The sequence below is a fragment of the Psammomys obesus genome, unplaced genomic scaffold, assembly GCF_907164565.1.
Source record: "Psammomys obesus unplaced genomic scaffold, mPsaObe1.curated_primary_1811, whole genome shotgun sequence".
NCBI lineage: Eukaryota > Metazoa > Chordata > Mammalia > Rodentia > Muridae > Psammomys > Psammomys obesus.
In genome coordinates this window covers 1,977,569-1,991,564 of record NW_026591560.1, presented here as the reverse complement: position 1 = coordinate 1,991,564, position 13,996 = coordinate 1,977,569, and the positions used below count along the sequence as shown (strand labels likewise).

The window sequence follows — 13,996 nt, the reverse complement described above, 5'->3', positions numbered from 1 at the left end:
CCTGGAAGCCATGGCCTCCTTTCATAGCAAAGGACTGAATTTCAGGCCCTGCTCGCTCCCAATAATCCTGCCACCCAGGCTGGCCTCCAGTTCAGAATCCTCCCGCCTCGGCCCCAGGTGTTGGGGGATTATGGGAGTGTGCCACTATGTCCAGCTGAGCCCACACTTCTAAGACCGCATTGTCTTTTATATCGGGGAAGCCCACATCTCCTTATTAACATGCTGAACTTTGCCTAAAGTGTGGCATTCTCTGTCAGCGATGTGCAGGGGCTTCTAGCACAAACCAGGTTGGTCTAGGTATCGCTAATCTGACCCAACTTCTAGTTGTGAGACTCCCCTTTACAGGGTTTGGGGACAATGATAGAATTTACCCGAGGTTGCAGTGTGACAGGGATCAACAAGTGCTGTGTGTGTGTGTTCACTGCTAGGATCTGAGTGGAAATGATCCTGTGTGTCCTATTTCTGGGGATGTGGGTCCTCTCCTTTGGTCCAACCCTGGGAAGAGGTTAGGATAAGCACCCCAAGTGTTTATCAAGGGCTGAGGCCCTGAGCATCTGGTAGATGAAATACCAGGAGAGGCCCCCTGCCGCCATCCCCTGGGCTGGAGCAGGCCGCACTGGGGTCAGCAGACACTGACCCTCTGAGACCCAGCTGCTCCCTCCGTCTAGCTGGGGCAAGTTCTTTTTTGTCGTTAAGTTTGAGGCTGGGCCTCACACCACCACCCAGCCTGATGAGGAGCCAAGGCTGGCCTTCAGCTCCTCACCCACAGGTTTCAGAGACTGATAACAGGTTTGGTTTACAGCGCTCAGCTCAGGGCAGGGCCTCACTGTGTACCCCTGGCTGCCCTAGAGCTCGATCTCTAGACCAGGCTAGCCCCAAGCTCAGAGATCCACCTGCTTCTTTGATCCCCCGAGCGCTGGGATTAAAGGTGTTTGCCACCATGCCCCAGGGTAGGTCAGCGTCTTGTCTTGATGTAAACCCGGGCAACTGAGAAGGGAAAAGCTTTGGCAGAAGCAGCACTTGTTTTAATGAAGTTCTCTGCATGAAGGGAAAAGAAGTCCGAGAGGAAAATGAAAACAAAACCCCAGAAATACAGACAGTATAAATTCTCTCACTTTACTAGTTAAACGGGAGGTTATAAAACACAGACAACACAAAGCTTATCATGGCCCCGGATTGGCAACGAGCTTAAGGACACAGAGATGTAAACAGTGCTTCCTGACAGAGTGACTTTTACATTCAAGAACTTACGGGCCCAGCAGCCCAGACACGCTGAGGAAAAATGAAGCAAGTCTTCAGATTGGTCCATACCGAGTTCAGAGATAATCTAAAAAGATTCCTTCGTCTAGCCCGAGGCTGGGGTCAGGCCCTGGGTGTGCGCACTGCACTGAGGAGGCAGAGGGGTTCTTCTGTTTGCCTTCAGGGCCTTCCCAGCCTGCTATGTTCTGGGCCTGTCTTGGGGGTCTGTCTCATTCTCTGCAGGTTGGCTAGAACTCCTTGGACCTGTGACACACACACTTTGATCTTCAACCCTTTTCTGGTCTCAGCAGGATACCCAGACACACCAGTGGACAAAGACCCACTCCCTCAGAGGGCCGCTCAGTCCAAAGTCATTTGGAAGCCAGGGAAAAAGATGACAGAGAAGTTTCAGCCCCTGACGTGCTCCTTCTGAGAGTTTCTGGTATGTGGATTATTATTCTGTTTCAAATTTTGCTGCTGCTCAAGATTGACTCGGCCAAGAGAAAAAAAACCCAGACTGTTCCTGTCCTTGTCTTCGAACTTCAGATGGTGGACTTGGACTTGGTGTCAAATTGGCATCCCCTCTGGTTGAAGAGTATCAGTAAAACCCACCCTCAGCCTTGGGCCAGTCATTTGTCATCAGGCTTAGCAGGAAAACTGGGGCCCTGGGAAGGATGTGGAAGGAGTTTGAGCCAGGGAGGGAAGAGAGAGGTGAGGCGCTGTCCCTGGGAAGGACAGGAACAGTCCATCTTCTGGGCAGGGCAGGCGGAAAGTCTTTAATGGAACATCGCAGAGAACGGGACGGGTCTGTATAACTACCCCAGAGCCAAGGCACAGAGGAGGTTTGAAATGTCCAGGATAAATAGAACCAATGTGGGTAGAGAAAAATCCAGCTCCACCCCTTTTAAAGCAGTCTTACTGTGGGCACCAAAAATATATTAATATCTGTACATTTGTCATCTTTAAAAAAGAAAAAGAAAGGAAAACCTCCTTGGCACCTTGTGGTTGGTTTCTTAAGAATGAGGTGATATGTGGAAAGGCCATGGGTGCAGCAACGCGCACACATGACTAAATCACACACATAAAGCCGTGTGACACATAGAGAAAGCATGCACACGTCTGTTCAAGGGCAGAGAGCCCCTGGAACCCTGAGAGTTAGCCCCGCAGGCACGAGGAACGCTGCCAGCGCCCCCACCGCAGGCGTTTGCAGGGATGCTCTGTGCTGGCGTCTCCACTCTGCTGTCCACGGGGATCCACGGCCCACCTTGTACTCAGGATCCCCTCTCAACACACCTCCAGAGTTCTTCTGCAGGGAAACAGGGCCTGTCTCTCTAAGCAGCTGTTTTTAATCACTTGGCCTCACCCCTGCCCGGGTACAGGCGCCCATCGTCCCAAGCTCGGAGTAGACTCTGCCTGTTAAGACAGACTTCCCGGACGTGAGCAGAAGCCAGTGCCGAATCGTGCAGGGGATCTGACGCGGCGGCGTGAGAGCTCTGGTTCCGATCACTGGCGTCCCGGGGGGAAGAGGTTGCAGGGAGTGACCTGGGTCCTTCCTGGGGCCTGTGCTGCTCAGAGGTGGGGGCTGCCCTGCAGCAGGGAGGTGACAGTGTTCTGCAGGGCCGCGGCCCCTTTCTTGGAGGTCTTGCGCAGTAGGGGGCTGTCGGGGTGGTGCTCCCTGAGGTGCAGGGCGTGGCCCTCCTGGCTCTCGGACGTGCAGCCGCACTCCTCGCACACGTAGAGCTTGGCCCGGCGCTCCTTGTACGCGTACTGCTGCTGCACGCCGTGGATCTTCTTGAGGTGGGACTCCAGGGAGCAGCGCTGGGTGAAGGCCTTGTCACACAGGCTGCACTTGTAGGGCCGAACACCTGCGGGGACCAGGGTCAGCGTCAGGGCCTGACGGAGACTACTGAGCCTGTCTGAAGCCTCCACCCACACAAAGGTCAGGACCGCTGCCTGCTAGAGTGACCAACAAGGCTCAATTGGCTAATGCCAATTTCCTGAGTGATTCTGGAACCAAGAGTCTTTGTCTGTGAACTTAGGACTCTGCCCTAAGCTCCAGGGTGGGCCTCCAGGTCCCAGGCAGGAGGGAGGCGCCCCTCCCTCTATCCAGACTTTACTTACCGGTGTGGGTTCGGACATGTCTCTTGAGGTCAAAGGTGTCATTGAAACCCTTCCCACAGTATGTGCAGAGGTGCCTCTTGACGTCATTGTGACACTTCATGTGTCGATTCAGCATGCGCTGGTAAGTGAAGGCCTTTTGGCAGATGTGACAGGTAAAAAGGTCTCCATTTGGACTGTCCCCCAAGGTCACCTGTGAGTGAAGACATTACTTGTGGCAAATATCTAGAAATCAGGACTGCAGGCTGGCAGTCCTGCCATCCCCACCAAACTCTCAAGAAAAGCAGGCCGGTCCTCCGGAGGTCATGGCTAGCAGCATGTGCTCAGTGGGGCCTACCTTTCCTCCTAGGTTCCCCAGACCTCTTTCTGAGACTGTCATCCTGAACTTCTGATCTTCCTGCCTTTACCTGCCAAGGCTGAGTTGCAGGAGTGCCTCATGCCATTCTCTGTGGGCTAAGGGCGGAGCTCAGGTCTTTGCGTGTATAAGGCAACCACTCCACCCACTGAGCCAGATCTCCAGCCTGAGAAATATGTTTCTTTCTTCTTATTAAAAATACTTTATTCTGTGTCTATGGGTGTTTTGCCTGCATGTATATGTCATATCTGTGCACATGCCTGGCCGGTGCCCATGGAGGCCAGCAGGTGTCTTACCCTCTGGAACTGGGGTTACAGACAGTTGTGACAGGTCATGTCGATGCTGGGAATTGAACCCTGGTCCTCTAGAAGAGGACTGGAAGACTGATAAGCCATCTCTCCAGCCCCATCCTTTTTCTTTTTTAATCATGGAAAATTTCAAATTCAGGCAATGGAGGAAGGACTGGTGTCTTGGTCCCTTGGCCGTTGCTCAGTGCAGGCCCCACTCTGTATCTACCAGCTTCCTGTCCTCGTCTCTGTCATAGGAAGCAATCCCTGGGGCCACCGCCGCCACACACTGTTTAGAGTAGATGCAGCAGCGTTCTAGGTGTGAACACAAAGGTGTGGCCGCGTGGCCAGGCCAATCCAGTGATTGCCTGTGCTCAGGGGCCTGGCACCAGCCACTCCTCATGAGATCCTGGGCACCTCTCATACCACAGTTCCACTTGGTACCCCTCCCTCTCTCCTGTTCTTGTCAGTCTAGCGAATTCCATCTCTTGCCAGTTAGGATCCTTTAGAACAGGACCTAGTCCTCTGTCTCCTCTTTGTCCCATCCTGTGTTCTGCTGTCCCTACCTGGACCAGCCTGAGGGGCAGAAGAAGGGCTGGCAGGGAGGATGAGTGGTGCTTGAAAGGTCAGGAGACCCACCGTGGCAGGGACCAGTCATAGCCTCTCTTGGTTGCTCCCCGAAACCCCTGCCTTTGCAGGTAGGAAGGTAGGAAGGGAAGGACGGCAGGCAGTCTCCTTCCCGCTGCCTTATCTAGTCTTCTGGCATGCAGGGTGGCCCAAGAGGATCACCCTTCCGCTGGATCTCTGCTGGCAGGTGCTCCTGGGCCCTGCGGCTTTGGGGAGGGTTGACGCAGCCAGGAGAGCTGGCTGTTTCCTCTCTGTAGCAGGCCTCAGTGTGTGCTGCCTCATGTGGTGCCACTGAGCATGAGTTCGGGTGGGGTAGGGTGCGCGCAGCCTGGTCACTGCCATATGCTCTAAGGAACGCTAATTACCCCTCTGGGGTGCTTCTCCTTGACCTCTCCTGACTCTTGTGGCCAGAAACGAGACTAGAACACTTTCTTATCCAGACGCCAAAGGGTTAGATGGCCCCACTTCATATCTCCTTCATAGCTCTTATCTTTCCTCCACGTGCTCCAGACACATGAGTGTCTGCAAAAGTTGAAATCCGGGGCTCAGACTGCCCCTCCTGTCACATCCGTGGGTCAGACATGGGTCTCTATGCATGCCCCTGGACCTCGAGACAGAATAAAGTTATTTACCTTCATCTTGGTTCGTAGGAAACCCTGGTCCCTGCTCTGAGGATCCGTCAGATGACTCACATCTTCAGGTGGTAGCTGGGCCACCACGCAAGGCCCCGGGGTCACACCATAACTGGAGTCCCGAAGGCTCATATCCAAAGCCATGGGGCAAGAAGGGGGTTCGGCCACTGATGGCTCTGGCTCCTGGTAGGGCTGTGGTGGGCAGAAGCCCAGGCTGACTGCAGGGAGAAGAAGAGCCAGGTGAGGGTGGGTAGAGAGATCTGCCAGGGTTCCAGGAAGATTCCCAAGCAAGGAGAAGGCTGCCCTTCCTCCGGTTGTAGGCATGAGGCAGAGCAGGGCGGGGCCCCAAGGCCATCAGAAGTTGCACCTCCCTCCTGCCCCATTAAGGTAATTACAGGTGACGCCAGCCAAGAGCCACTGCCCCCTGAGTAACTTGTCTTAGCGGAACTGGGAGGACTGAGTTGCCCTGCCAATTATGCTGCAAAGTGTCCGCCTGCCCCGCCTGGCCAGTCGCCCTGGATTCCAACATGTCCTTACTGTAGGGACAAAGGGCACCACCGAAGGCCCTGGCCAGGGAAAGCTCCTTCGGACTCATTCTGGTCCTTGAAGGGTCCTTGTCAGTCTGGACCCTTCTTGGAGCTCTTCTCTAGGCAGGCCTTTGGGGTTTGGGTGGTCCTAGCCTTTCCTCCTTGACCCGGCCAATCCTTGTTACTGTAACCCATCCAGACTCCTCGGCTCAAGGCTGGGCACAGCTTTGTCAGCAAACAGGCCAGGTGGGTGGAGAGGGAGGAGGTCAGGGAGCAGCAGGTGGATGCTCGTAACAGTCTCCGGGCGCCCTGCCCAGCGCTTACACAACCCTCCCCCCACTGCGGAACCGCTCGCCGGCACTCAGGCCGGGGCCCTCCGGCAGTGCAGTGGCATCGCCCATACCTGGCCACCTTCTGACAAGGCCGCTCCCCTCAAAAAACACCTTGAGCTAAACAGGCTGGGCCTATAAGGCCGGGCTGGGACCCTGAGCTCCAGTTCTTACAGGACAGACGAGGTAACACAGGCAACAAATCTCAAGGCCAACAGAAGTATAATTTTCCAATTAGTCAGTACAACCTAAACTCTGTACTTAAAAACCTATAAATTAGGAAGTTTTCTAGTTTCAGAAAGAAAAATCAAGAGGGACAGAGAGGATGAGAGTCCAACTGACTCAGAATGGGATTTCAGGGCCTCAAGCTAAGCCCCCTGAATACCCTATTCCAAGACAGAGATGTCCTTGGGGGCAAGGACCCAGGCCCAGGTTGTTGCCCTCATGTCTCCGGGGGACCATCAGGGCAGTGGGGTGAGGAGGTAAATATAAAAGTACTTGAGTTTCGGGAGAGGCCCAGTTCTCACCCCCTCAAAACACAACAAAGGTCTGACAGAGGAAGAATGCGCCCGCCTGCCGCCCAGAACCCGTTCTTCTAGCGCTGGCGTCCGTCTGTCCGGGGAGTGGGGGGGGGACCTTAATGAGCCACCTCATTCCAGGAGTTGATTCACCAGCTCCTGGCCCTAGTCTGGCACCTGAGCTGGCATCCCACCTCCCTCTGAACCATGCTGACTGGTGTTGGGCTCAAGCTTTGAGCCCAGCTTTCAGACACCGGTCTGCCTCTCGTGGGACCTGTGTGTGTGATGCCCAGGATTAGGACCAGGAGGGTGGGGTCGGAGTGGTAGTAGCTCTGGTACTCACTCAACAGACAGACCCTGGGTGAAAGTCCAAGACTAGATGACAATTTCCCCCTTTCAACACAAGGAGGTAAAAACAGACACCTCTCCCACCCTCAGTCTGTCCCTTCCGGTTGGTGTGAATGAGACTTTTGAAGGCCAGCCTGGCCACATGGCCTGGGTGTGGGGTCAGCAGAGGGTGCAGTGACAGCCTGTGAGGTGAGCTGTCACCCTTGGCTCCTTGGCTTTGTGGAGGGAAGGCTGAGTTAGGAGTCTGAGGACCTCGGTCCCTTGTAGAGGAAGCGTCCGTCCTTGCCCATCTTTGTCCTTCCACACAAAACCTGGAAAGTCTTAGGGCAGCAGATAGGACAGAGCTGGCTGTCTGGGCACTCCATGCTGTCGCTACCTGGAGCAAAGGGCCAGTAAGCCTGCCAGGGTGGGGATGTTTGCCTCAACTTACCTGTCCCACCAAACCTGTCTCCCCACCACCCCCGAGAGTGTGTCTACCAGGACTTGCACGCACAGGGAGTATTCACTGGTGTGCTATCTGCCTATCCTGAGTGTCATTGAATGGCAGGAGGCAAAACTGGTTGGGTCTTGCTGATGCTCCTGTCCCCTAATTAGATGTTTCCCGCAGTGAGCACTGTGGCTACTACTCATCGCCCTGCCCACAGCCACTGAGTGTGGCAAGGCCAACCCAGCTAGCCCTCTCCCTCCTCCCCCAGGGGCCGGTAAGTTCTCTCCTGCTGCCTTTACCTGGGCGATGTTGCAGAGCTGGCCTGGAGCAGCAGACCAGACTTGAAAAGGCTGCCCATCCAGTGGCCATCTCCTACCTTACCCTCCACAGACCTCCTTTCTTTCAGCCACTGGCCCAGTCACTAGACAGATTGCTAAGCCTTAAGACAGGGATACCCACGAGGCCTGAGCCTCAGCTTTTGGGGGAGAGCAATTACGTTGAGGTGTGGATGCCTGAACTTTTGGGTCCCCAGCTTATCACACAGGTGCTGACCACCCCCGTTCTGGGTGTGGGTCTGCTCATGCCAGGCTGGCTTTAGGATGCCTTGCCCACGGATCTGGAAGGACTGCGTCCCCTGTATTCAGCTCCCTCAGATTGCAGGTCAGCTAGCAATTGCCTGAAAGGAATAGCAGCGGCCACCGGTAGAGACTACAGTGCCAGGACACAACAGGCCTGTCTCTCAGCCTTTTGTTGCCCTTCTGTTTAACGCCAGCACTCTCAAGGCAGGACCTGCCTCCGTTCCCGACTGCTTTCCTTTCCTTCAGCATCTGTGTTTAAGTTAGACTGAACCCTTGCTGCTCACGCTGGTGGGCCTGGCCTGACTGGATGACAGTGTACTTCCTCTGGCACCCTTCACCCTGGTCCCCAGCACGGGCCAGGGTCCACCTGCCTGGCATATGCTGTGAGCAGAAAATGGGCAATGACACAGCACTATGTCCCCTCTTCTCCCCACAGATGGACACTGTCCTCACCATCCTTCCTGGGACAGCTTGCCTTAGGACCTCCAAGCTTGGGCAAACATCTTAGCAGCTTGGGTGGCAGTGTCTCTTAAGACAGGTGAGAGTTCCATGGCCATGTGTCCCGGCTAGCTGAACCCTTCACTGCCCAGGACCTCAGCAGCTGTTAGAATGTTCTTGAAAGAAGTCCAGCCTTTCCATACATGCTATATGAGCTAGGGGCCCACAGCTGGCATTTCAGCCAGCCCTACTCAGCCTGGCAAGATTGGTCAGAGGAGGCAGATCTCTGAATTCAAGGACAGCCTGGGGTGCAAAATAGTACCAGGTCAGCCAGGGCTACACAGAGAAACCCTGTCTTGAAAAAAAAAATGTAGGGAGTGGTAGCAAATGGCAAACAAACACATTAAATCCTAGCACTTCCAGGAGGCAGAGGCAGGTAGCTCTCTGGGAGTTCAAGGCCACCCTGGTCTACATAGTAAACTCCAGAACTACACAGCCAGGGCTACACAGTGAGACCCTGTCTCAAACAACAACAATAAAAAAAGTGGTCAAGTTCCTACAACTGTCTAGCAGCATTGGCAGGCCGGGCCATGTTATCGGAATGAAACCTGGGCTTCTGCATTTTAGCCTGTCCGGCCTGGGCTTCAGCACATTTGTTTGTTTGAGTCAGGGTCTCAGAGAGCCAAGACTGGCCTCAACCTTGTTACATATCTGAGGCTGTCTTTGAACTCCAGATCCTCCTGAGGCCACCTTCCAAGTGCTGAATTAGAGGTATGTACACCACACGTAGCTTCTGAGCTTTGGACATGTGCTGCCCCGAAAGACCAGCAAGCCAGACTATTAGCCGAAGGGGAGGCTTGGAGATGGGGGGTCTGGGAGCCTGGAAGAAGCTCCTGGAATTCTCTTGGGGTTCCAGCTTTCAGGCTTAGTCTGTCCCCAGGCCCTTCCTGACTGTGACTTCATTCAGCAAGGACCAGCCTTAGAGGAACTGCCCCACTGCTGTTCCTTGAGCCCTTTCATAGTGCAGGAGTGGAGGTTACCCCCAGCTGCAGGTGCCTGCTCCAAAACAAAAACAAAATCAAACAAAAACCCTCAACACAAAAAGCCCACCATCCTTCCCATCACCACAGAGTAAACACACAACCAAGTAGAGACTGCTGTACCAGGAAGGGTGGTGGCGGCGAAGAGGAGCAAGGGAAACCCTGAACTGTGCTGTCTCCAGTGGGGAATGGGATCATTTCCTCGGTTGCCTGTCTTCCCCTGAAGGCTATCAGCTCTCCGCTCTCCTCGGCAAAGCTGGAGGAAAGGCTGCCCTGGGAGAAGAGTATCTCTAGCAGCTTGTGTGGGGAGGAAGGCTGAAGTGACTCTAAAGGGCAGCTCCCAGGTCAGGCTCATCAACCCAGCATCCCCTCCAGGTGGTCACTGTGATGCTTTGAGGGTCTCAGAGATCCCTGGCAGGAAGGTCAGCACGCATACACTCCCATATCCCCGGCCCTCCCACTGGGAATGGGGTCATTGCCTAGCTGGTCATAACGTGCCCCAAGAGTCTGTGAGGTAGGGTGACAGAAACGTGCCCAGCCAGCTCCTGGGGTCACGGTTGGCTGGTGATGGAATGGCTCAGCCAGGATACAAAACTACACCCCTGCACCCCGGCCATCGAAAGCACCCAAGCATAGACTGAGGCCATTCCGTTGGTTTGTTTTTTGTTTTTTTGTTTTTTTTTTTTTTAATTTCCAAAACTGTGGGAAAACACTGGCTGGTGGGCCACCTAACTCAGAGAAGAAAACTTAAGCCCTATAACTTCTACTCACAGGGCTTTCTCGTCACGCAGCCAATACGGGGAAATTCTTTCAAGGGCTTATGGCCCATCCCGGGCAATCCTGAGCGAGGAGAACCTACCTGCACGTCTCCCTATCAGGACAGCGTAGCAGGTGGCAACATCCACCCAGAGACAGCCTATCTACCCGATGGCACAGGCCAATGGGGCCAGGTCTCTCAGATCTCTCTTTGTGTCTCTCAGATCTGTGCTGGGGGAAATCTCTAGACCCAAGGAGGTCTTAATGATTCAAACAAGCAGAATATCTTTGCCCTATGTGAAAGTCAACATATCTGTTACTGATTGGGGTGTGAAATAAAACTAAAAATAACAGCACCCTGAGCCTGGCTCAAGACACAGCTCACCTTTAACACAATCCAAGTTCAGTTTATCAGATCCTAAGGAGCAGCTAAGCAGCAAGTCAAACACAGGTTGGGGAGGAGGCTGGAGCAAGGAAGGGGCCCTGTCCCTCACCAGGCCTTCCGGAGGTGGAGCACTGGACAGTTGGCCAGAACAGATAGCCAGGCAGAAATCTCAAAATCCCCAGCCCACACCCCAGGCAGGGAGGCATGCTTCCCTTTTGCCTCCTGTCCCTCCACACTGGGGATTCTAGGGCCTTCTGGCCCATTCCCTTGTTTGAGAAGCCTTCACAATAACCCCTACAGGCCCCTGAGATAAGGTTAGGTTGTAAAACATCCTACTAGCCGCTGGAACCCGGCAGGTCTGGCACAGAACTCACTGGTCCACACAAGATCCCAACAGCTCAAGAGGGGAAGTTGAGGCAAGAACCCACACAGGACCCCTCACTCACCACCCTCATTTCCCCACTTTCTTAAAAGCCTGGGTGGTGCCAGAGAGCCTGCAGATCAAGGGTCAAAGTCGGTTGGTTAATTACCACCTCTACCCCCTCCTCCTTGGAGGTTGCAGGGCAGTGCGCTCATGCCCCACCCCCAAGGCTGGGGAGGGGGAGTTGAGAAGGCGCTTGCTTGCCTTGAGACCTAGGATTCTGTATTGGGATAGAAGGGACAGAGGTGTCCCGGGGCCCTGGAGGAAGACGATGCTGAAGGAAGAGGCAACTCCAGTTACTCATTCTAAGTGGACGCTGTCAGGGCCTCCTCCCTCCATAAACTCCGTACGCCAGCTTCCTGGAGCAGGCATCTTAGGTGTGGGTGGGTTCCAGAAGCACCCTTTGCCTGGTGTCCTCGGCCAGGCTGAAATTAGGTGGGAGCCAACACCACCTTGTCTCAAGGGCAAGCAAGTGCGCCGGGTCTGTTCCCCAGCAGCTCCTGGACCATGAAGGCTGAAGTCTAGGGAAACTCGGCGGCCCTGAATCTCGACTCTCTCCTTTCAACCCGACCGATGTTGTGGGGGCGACTGAAGCTCCAAGTTTTCCTTTTACAAGGCAGCCCAAACCTCAGCGGAAACTCCAGCTACTCTCCAGTCCCCAGCCTCCCCCCCCAAAAAAAAAAAAGTGGCATCGCTCGCTTCGGTGCTTCTCTCCTGCTTCATGAAAGTCCGGGTTTTCTGGATTTATGACTCGAGAGCCGAAGGGGGGGCGGGGGGGGGGGGGTCGCCCGAGCGGTGACACGGGCAGGCGATCCCCGGCCTGAGAGCGGCGGAGCCTCGGTTCCGAGCCCCCTCCCCCCACCCGCGCCCCTTCCGCGCCGGGGGGGGGGGGGGCGCCCCCCCCCCCCGCCCCCCCCCGCCGCTGGCCGCCCCGGCCGACCGCTGCTCCGTGCGCCCCGCCCTCCCGGTGGCCCGGGCCCGCGTCGTCGCCTCACCTGGCACGTAGATCTCGCCGCGCTCCTCGTCCGGGAGCTCGCTCCAGTTCCTCTTGCACGTGGAGACGCATGGTTTCTTCACCAGGAACGCGCGGGGCATCTTCCGTTCCCTCCCGGCCAGCCGCCGGTTCGCTCCCCGTAAGTCGAGTCCCCCGGTGGCCCGTCCCACCTTTTTCTCGCAACTAGATCGGGGCCCGGGGGCGCGGGGATGGGGACAGTTCAAGGGAGGAGTCGCAGGGGCGCGCCCGCGTTCCGAGGAGAGGGCGTACCGGGGAACCACGCGAGGCGTCTCCAACTCCTCCGAGGGTCGCCGGAGCCCCCAGAGCGGGTGCAGCCGGGTGCAGCCGGGCTCGGAGGAGCGCCAAGTGAGCGTCCCTGGGCTCGGCTGGCGTCCCCGCGGCTGCTCGAGAAGTCTTCAAGTGCGAGCTGGACGGACGGGTTCACGCTTTATTGGCTCGCGGCGGTGTGTGTTGGTGGCTCGGGCGGGGGTGGGGCAGGGGTGTTGATCTGATCTAATTAGCTTGGAGTGGCCGAGAGAGCGATGGCGCATGCGTTGGGAAATAACGGTGACAACCCACCTATTTGTTACCTGTCGAACCGGTTTCCATTCCGCTGCGGGTGAGGTGGCCTCGCGGCCCCGGGCGGGGTGGCCCGACGGGGGCGGGGTTTGGGGGGCGGGCTCCGGTCCCCACACCCAGGAGCACCGGGCCCGCCCCGGACCTCCCCTTCCCGGCGTGCTCACATTTGCAAACTAGAGTTTCGGAGGGACCGAGCCCGGGAAGGGAGGGGAGGGCAACGTTATTTGCACCGGGCGCTCGCACGCTCCGTGGGCGATGACAGAAAACTCGCCCAACAGGCCTAGACCCAGCCTAGCGCGCCCGGGGCGCCGGGAGAGGCCCAAAGCCGCCAGGCGGGAACAGGCGGTTCGGGCCCGAACCCAGCGGCTCGGGATCCCCAAGGCCAGGCAGAGCGATTCTCCGTTCAGAGCCGAGGTATCTGCTGGGCGCCGGCTTCCTCCGGCCGCGGGAGCGTCTGGACCGGGAGGCTCGCACGCGCCTGTGACTCCAAAGCTCGAGCCTGCCTGCCCCTTGCGCGAGCTTTTAAACTGCCCTGAAGCCAACCTAACAGAGGCCAGCACCTGGGCATGTGAGCGGCAACCTCTCCCGGTCGTAAACAGCCGGATTTCGGGTTCCCAAAATCTGGGAGACACTATAGGATGAGGACCCCAGCTGAGGGCTGCCCCGGTCCTCTGGTGCAGCCAGTCTCAATCCTGGCTGGGGGTCCAGCCAGCAGCGACTCCCCAGTCACTCTGCTGTGGTCTTCAGGCCTAGCTGGAGTGGTGCCCCGCCCCCACTGAACTGCCTGAGAGTGTTCCGCGGCCTTCAGGAGCCACTTGACTGCGACACTTTGGCCACGGCTGAGTTTCTTTTACTGGCTGACCTATTAAAGGCAGGGATGGGACCTGCAGTTAGAGGCCGCTAACATTTTAGACTCCAGTCCTCAGCGCGCCTTTCTCGCGTCCCCTTAAACGTTCGCTGGGACAGACTGTGAGGAAATTACTCTGATAAATGAATTCACACAGTTCAAAAGTCAGGAGTCGCAGGTGGAGAGGGTTCATACTTGTAATCCCACTGCGTGGGAAGCTGAGGCAGGAAAACTGGGAGTTAGAGGCCAGCCAGCCTAAGTTTCCTTGTGAAATCCCGTCGCAAACAAAACAACAACAAAAGAGTCAAAAGAAATGATGGGGCAGAAGGTCCTTGCCACTAAGTGGGAAGAGCTCAGTTCAATTCCCAGGACCCACGTAATGGAGGGAGAAAATGATCCCACAAGTTCTCGGACCCATGCCACACCACGGAATTGGTGTATGCTGGCGCACACATTTGCACAACAGTAAGTAAGAAGAGAGAGAGAAGTGGTTAATATGGACTCTGAGGCATTTGGGTTTCGGAGGACATTTCAAAAGTGGGAGTACTTGT

At 56.1% G+C, this 13,996-nt stretch overlaps 1 protein-coding gene across 2 annotated transcripts; it reads right to left on the bottom strand.

The window, feature by feature from the left end:
- Positions 1-1,091: 1,091 nt before the first annotated feature.
- Positions 1,092-12,426, bottom strand: Ovol1 (ovo like transcriptional repressor 1). Of its 2 annotated transcripts, XM_055610555.1 has the most exons (4): positions 12,021-12,426; positions 5,259-5,476; positions 3,361-3,550; positions 1,092-3,104 (listed from the first exon to the last, which is right to left on the bottom strand). In XM_055610555.1, exons 1-4 carry the CDS (start codon positions 12,118-12,120, stop codon positions 2,809-2,811), a joined length of 804 nt encoding a protein of 267 aa, XP_055466530.1. In that variant the 5' UTR covers positions 12,121-12,426; the 3' UTR covers positions 1,092-2,808. The 2 variants fall into 2 exon arrangements, with proteins under 2 accessions (XP_055466530.1, XP_055466529.1); XM_055610554.1 differs by lacking the exon at positions 12,021-12,426 and having other exon boundaries at positions 5,259-5,963.
- Between the last annotated feature and the right edge of the window lie 1,570 nt (positions 12,427-13,996).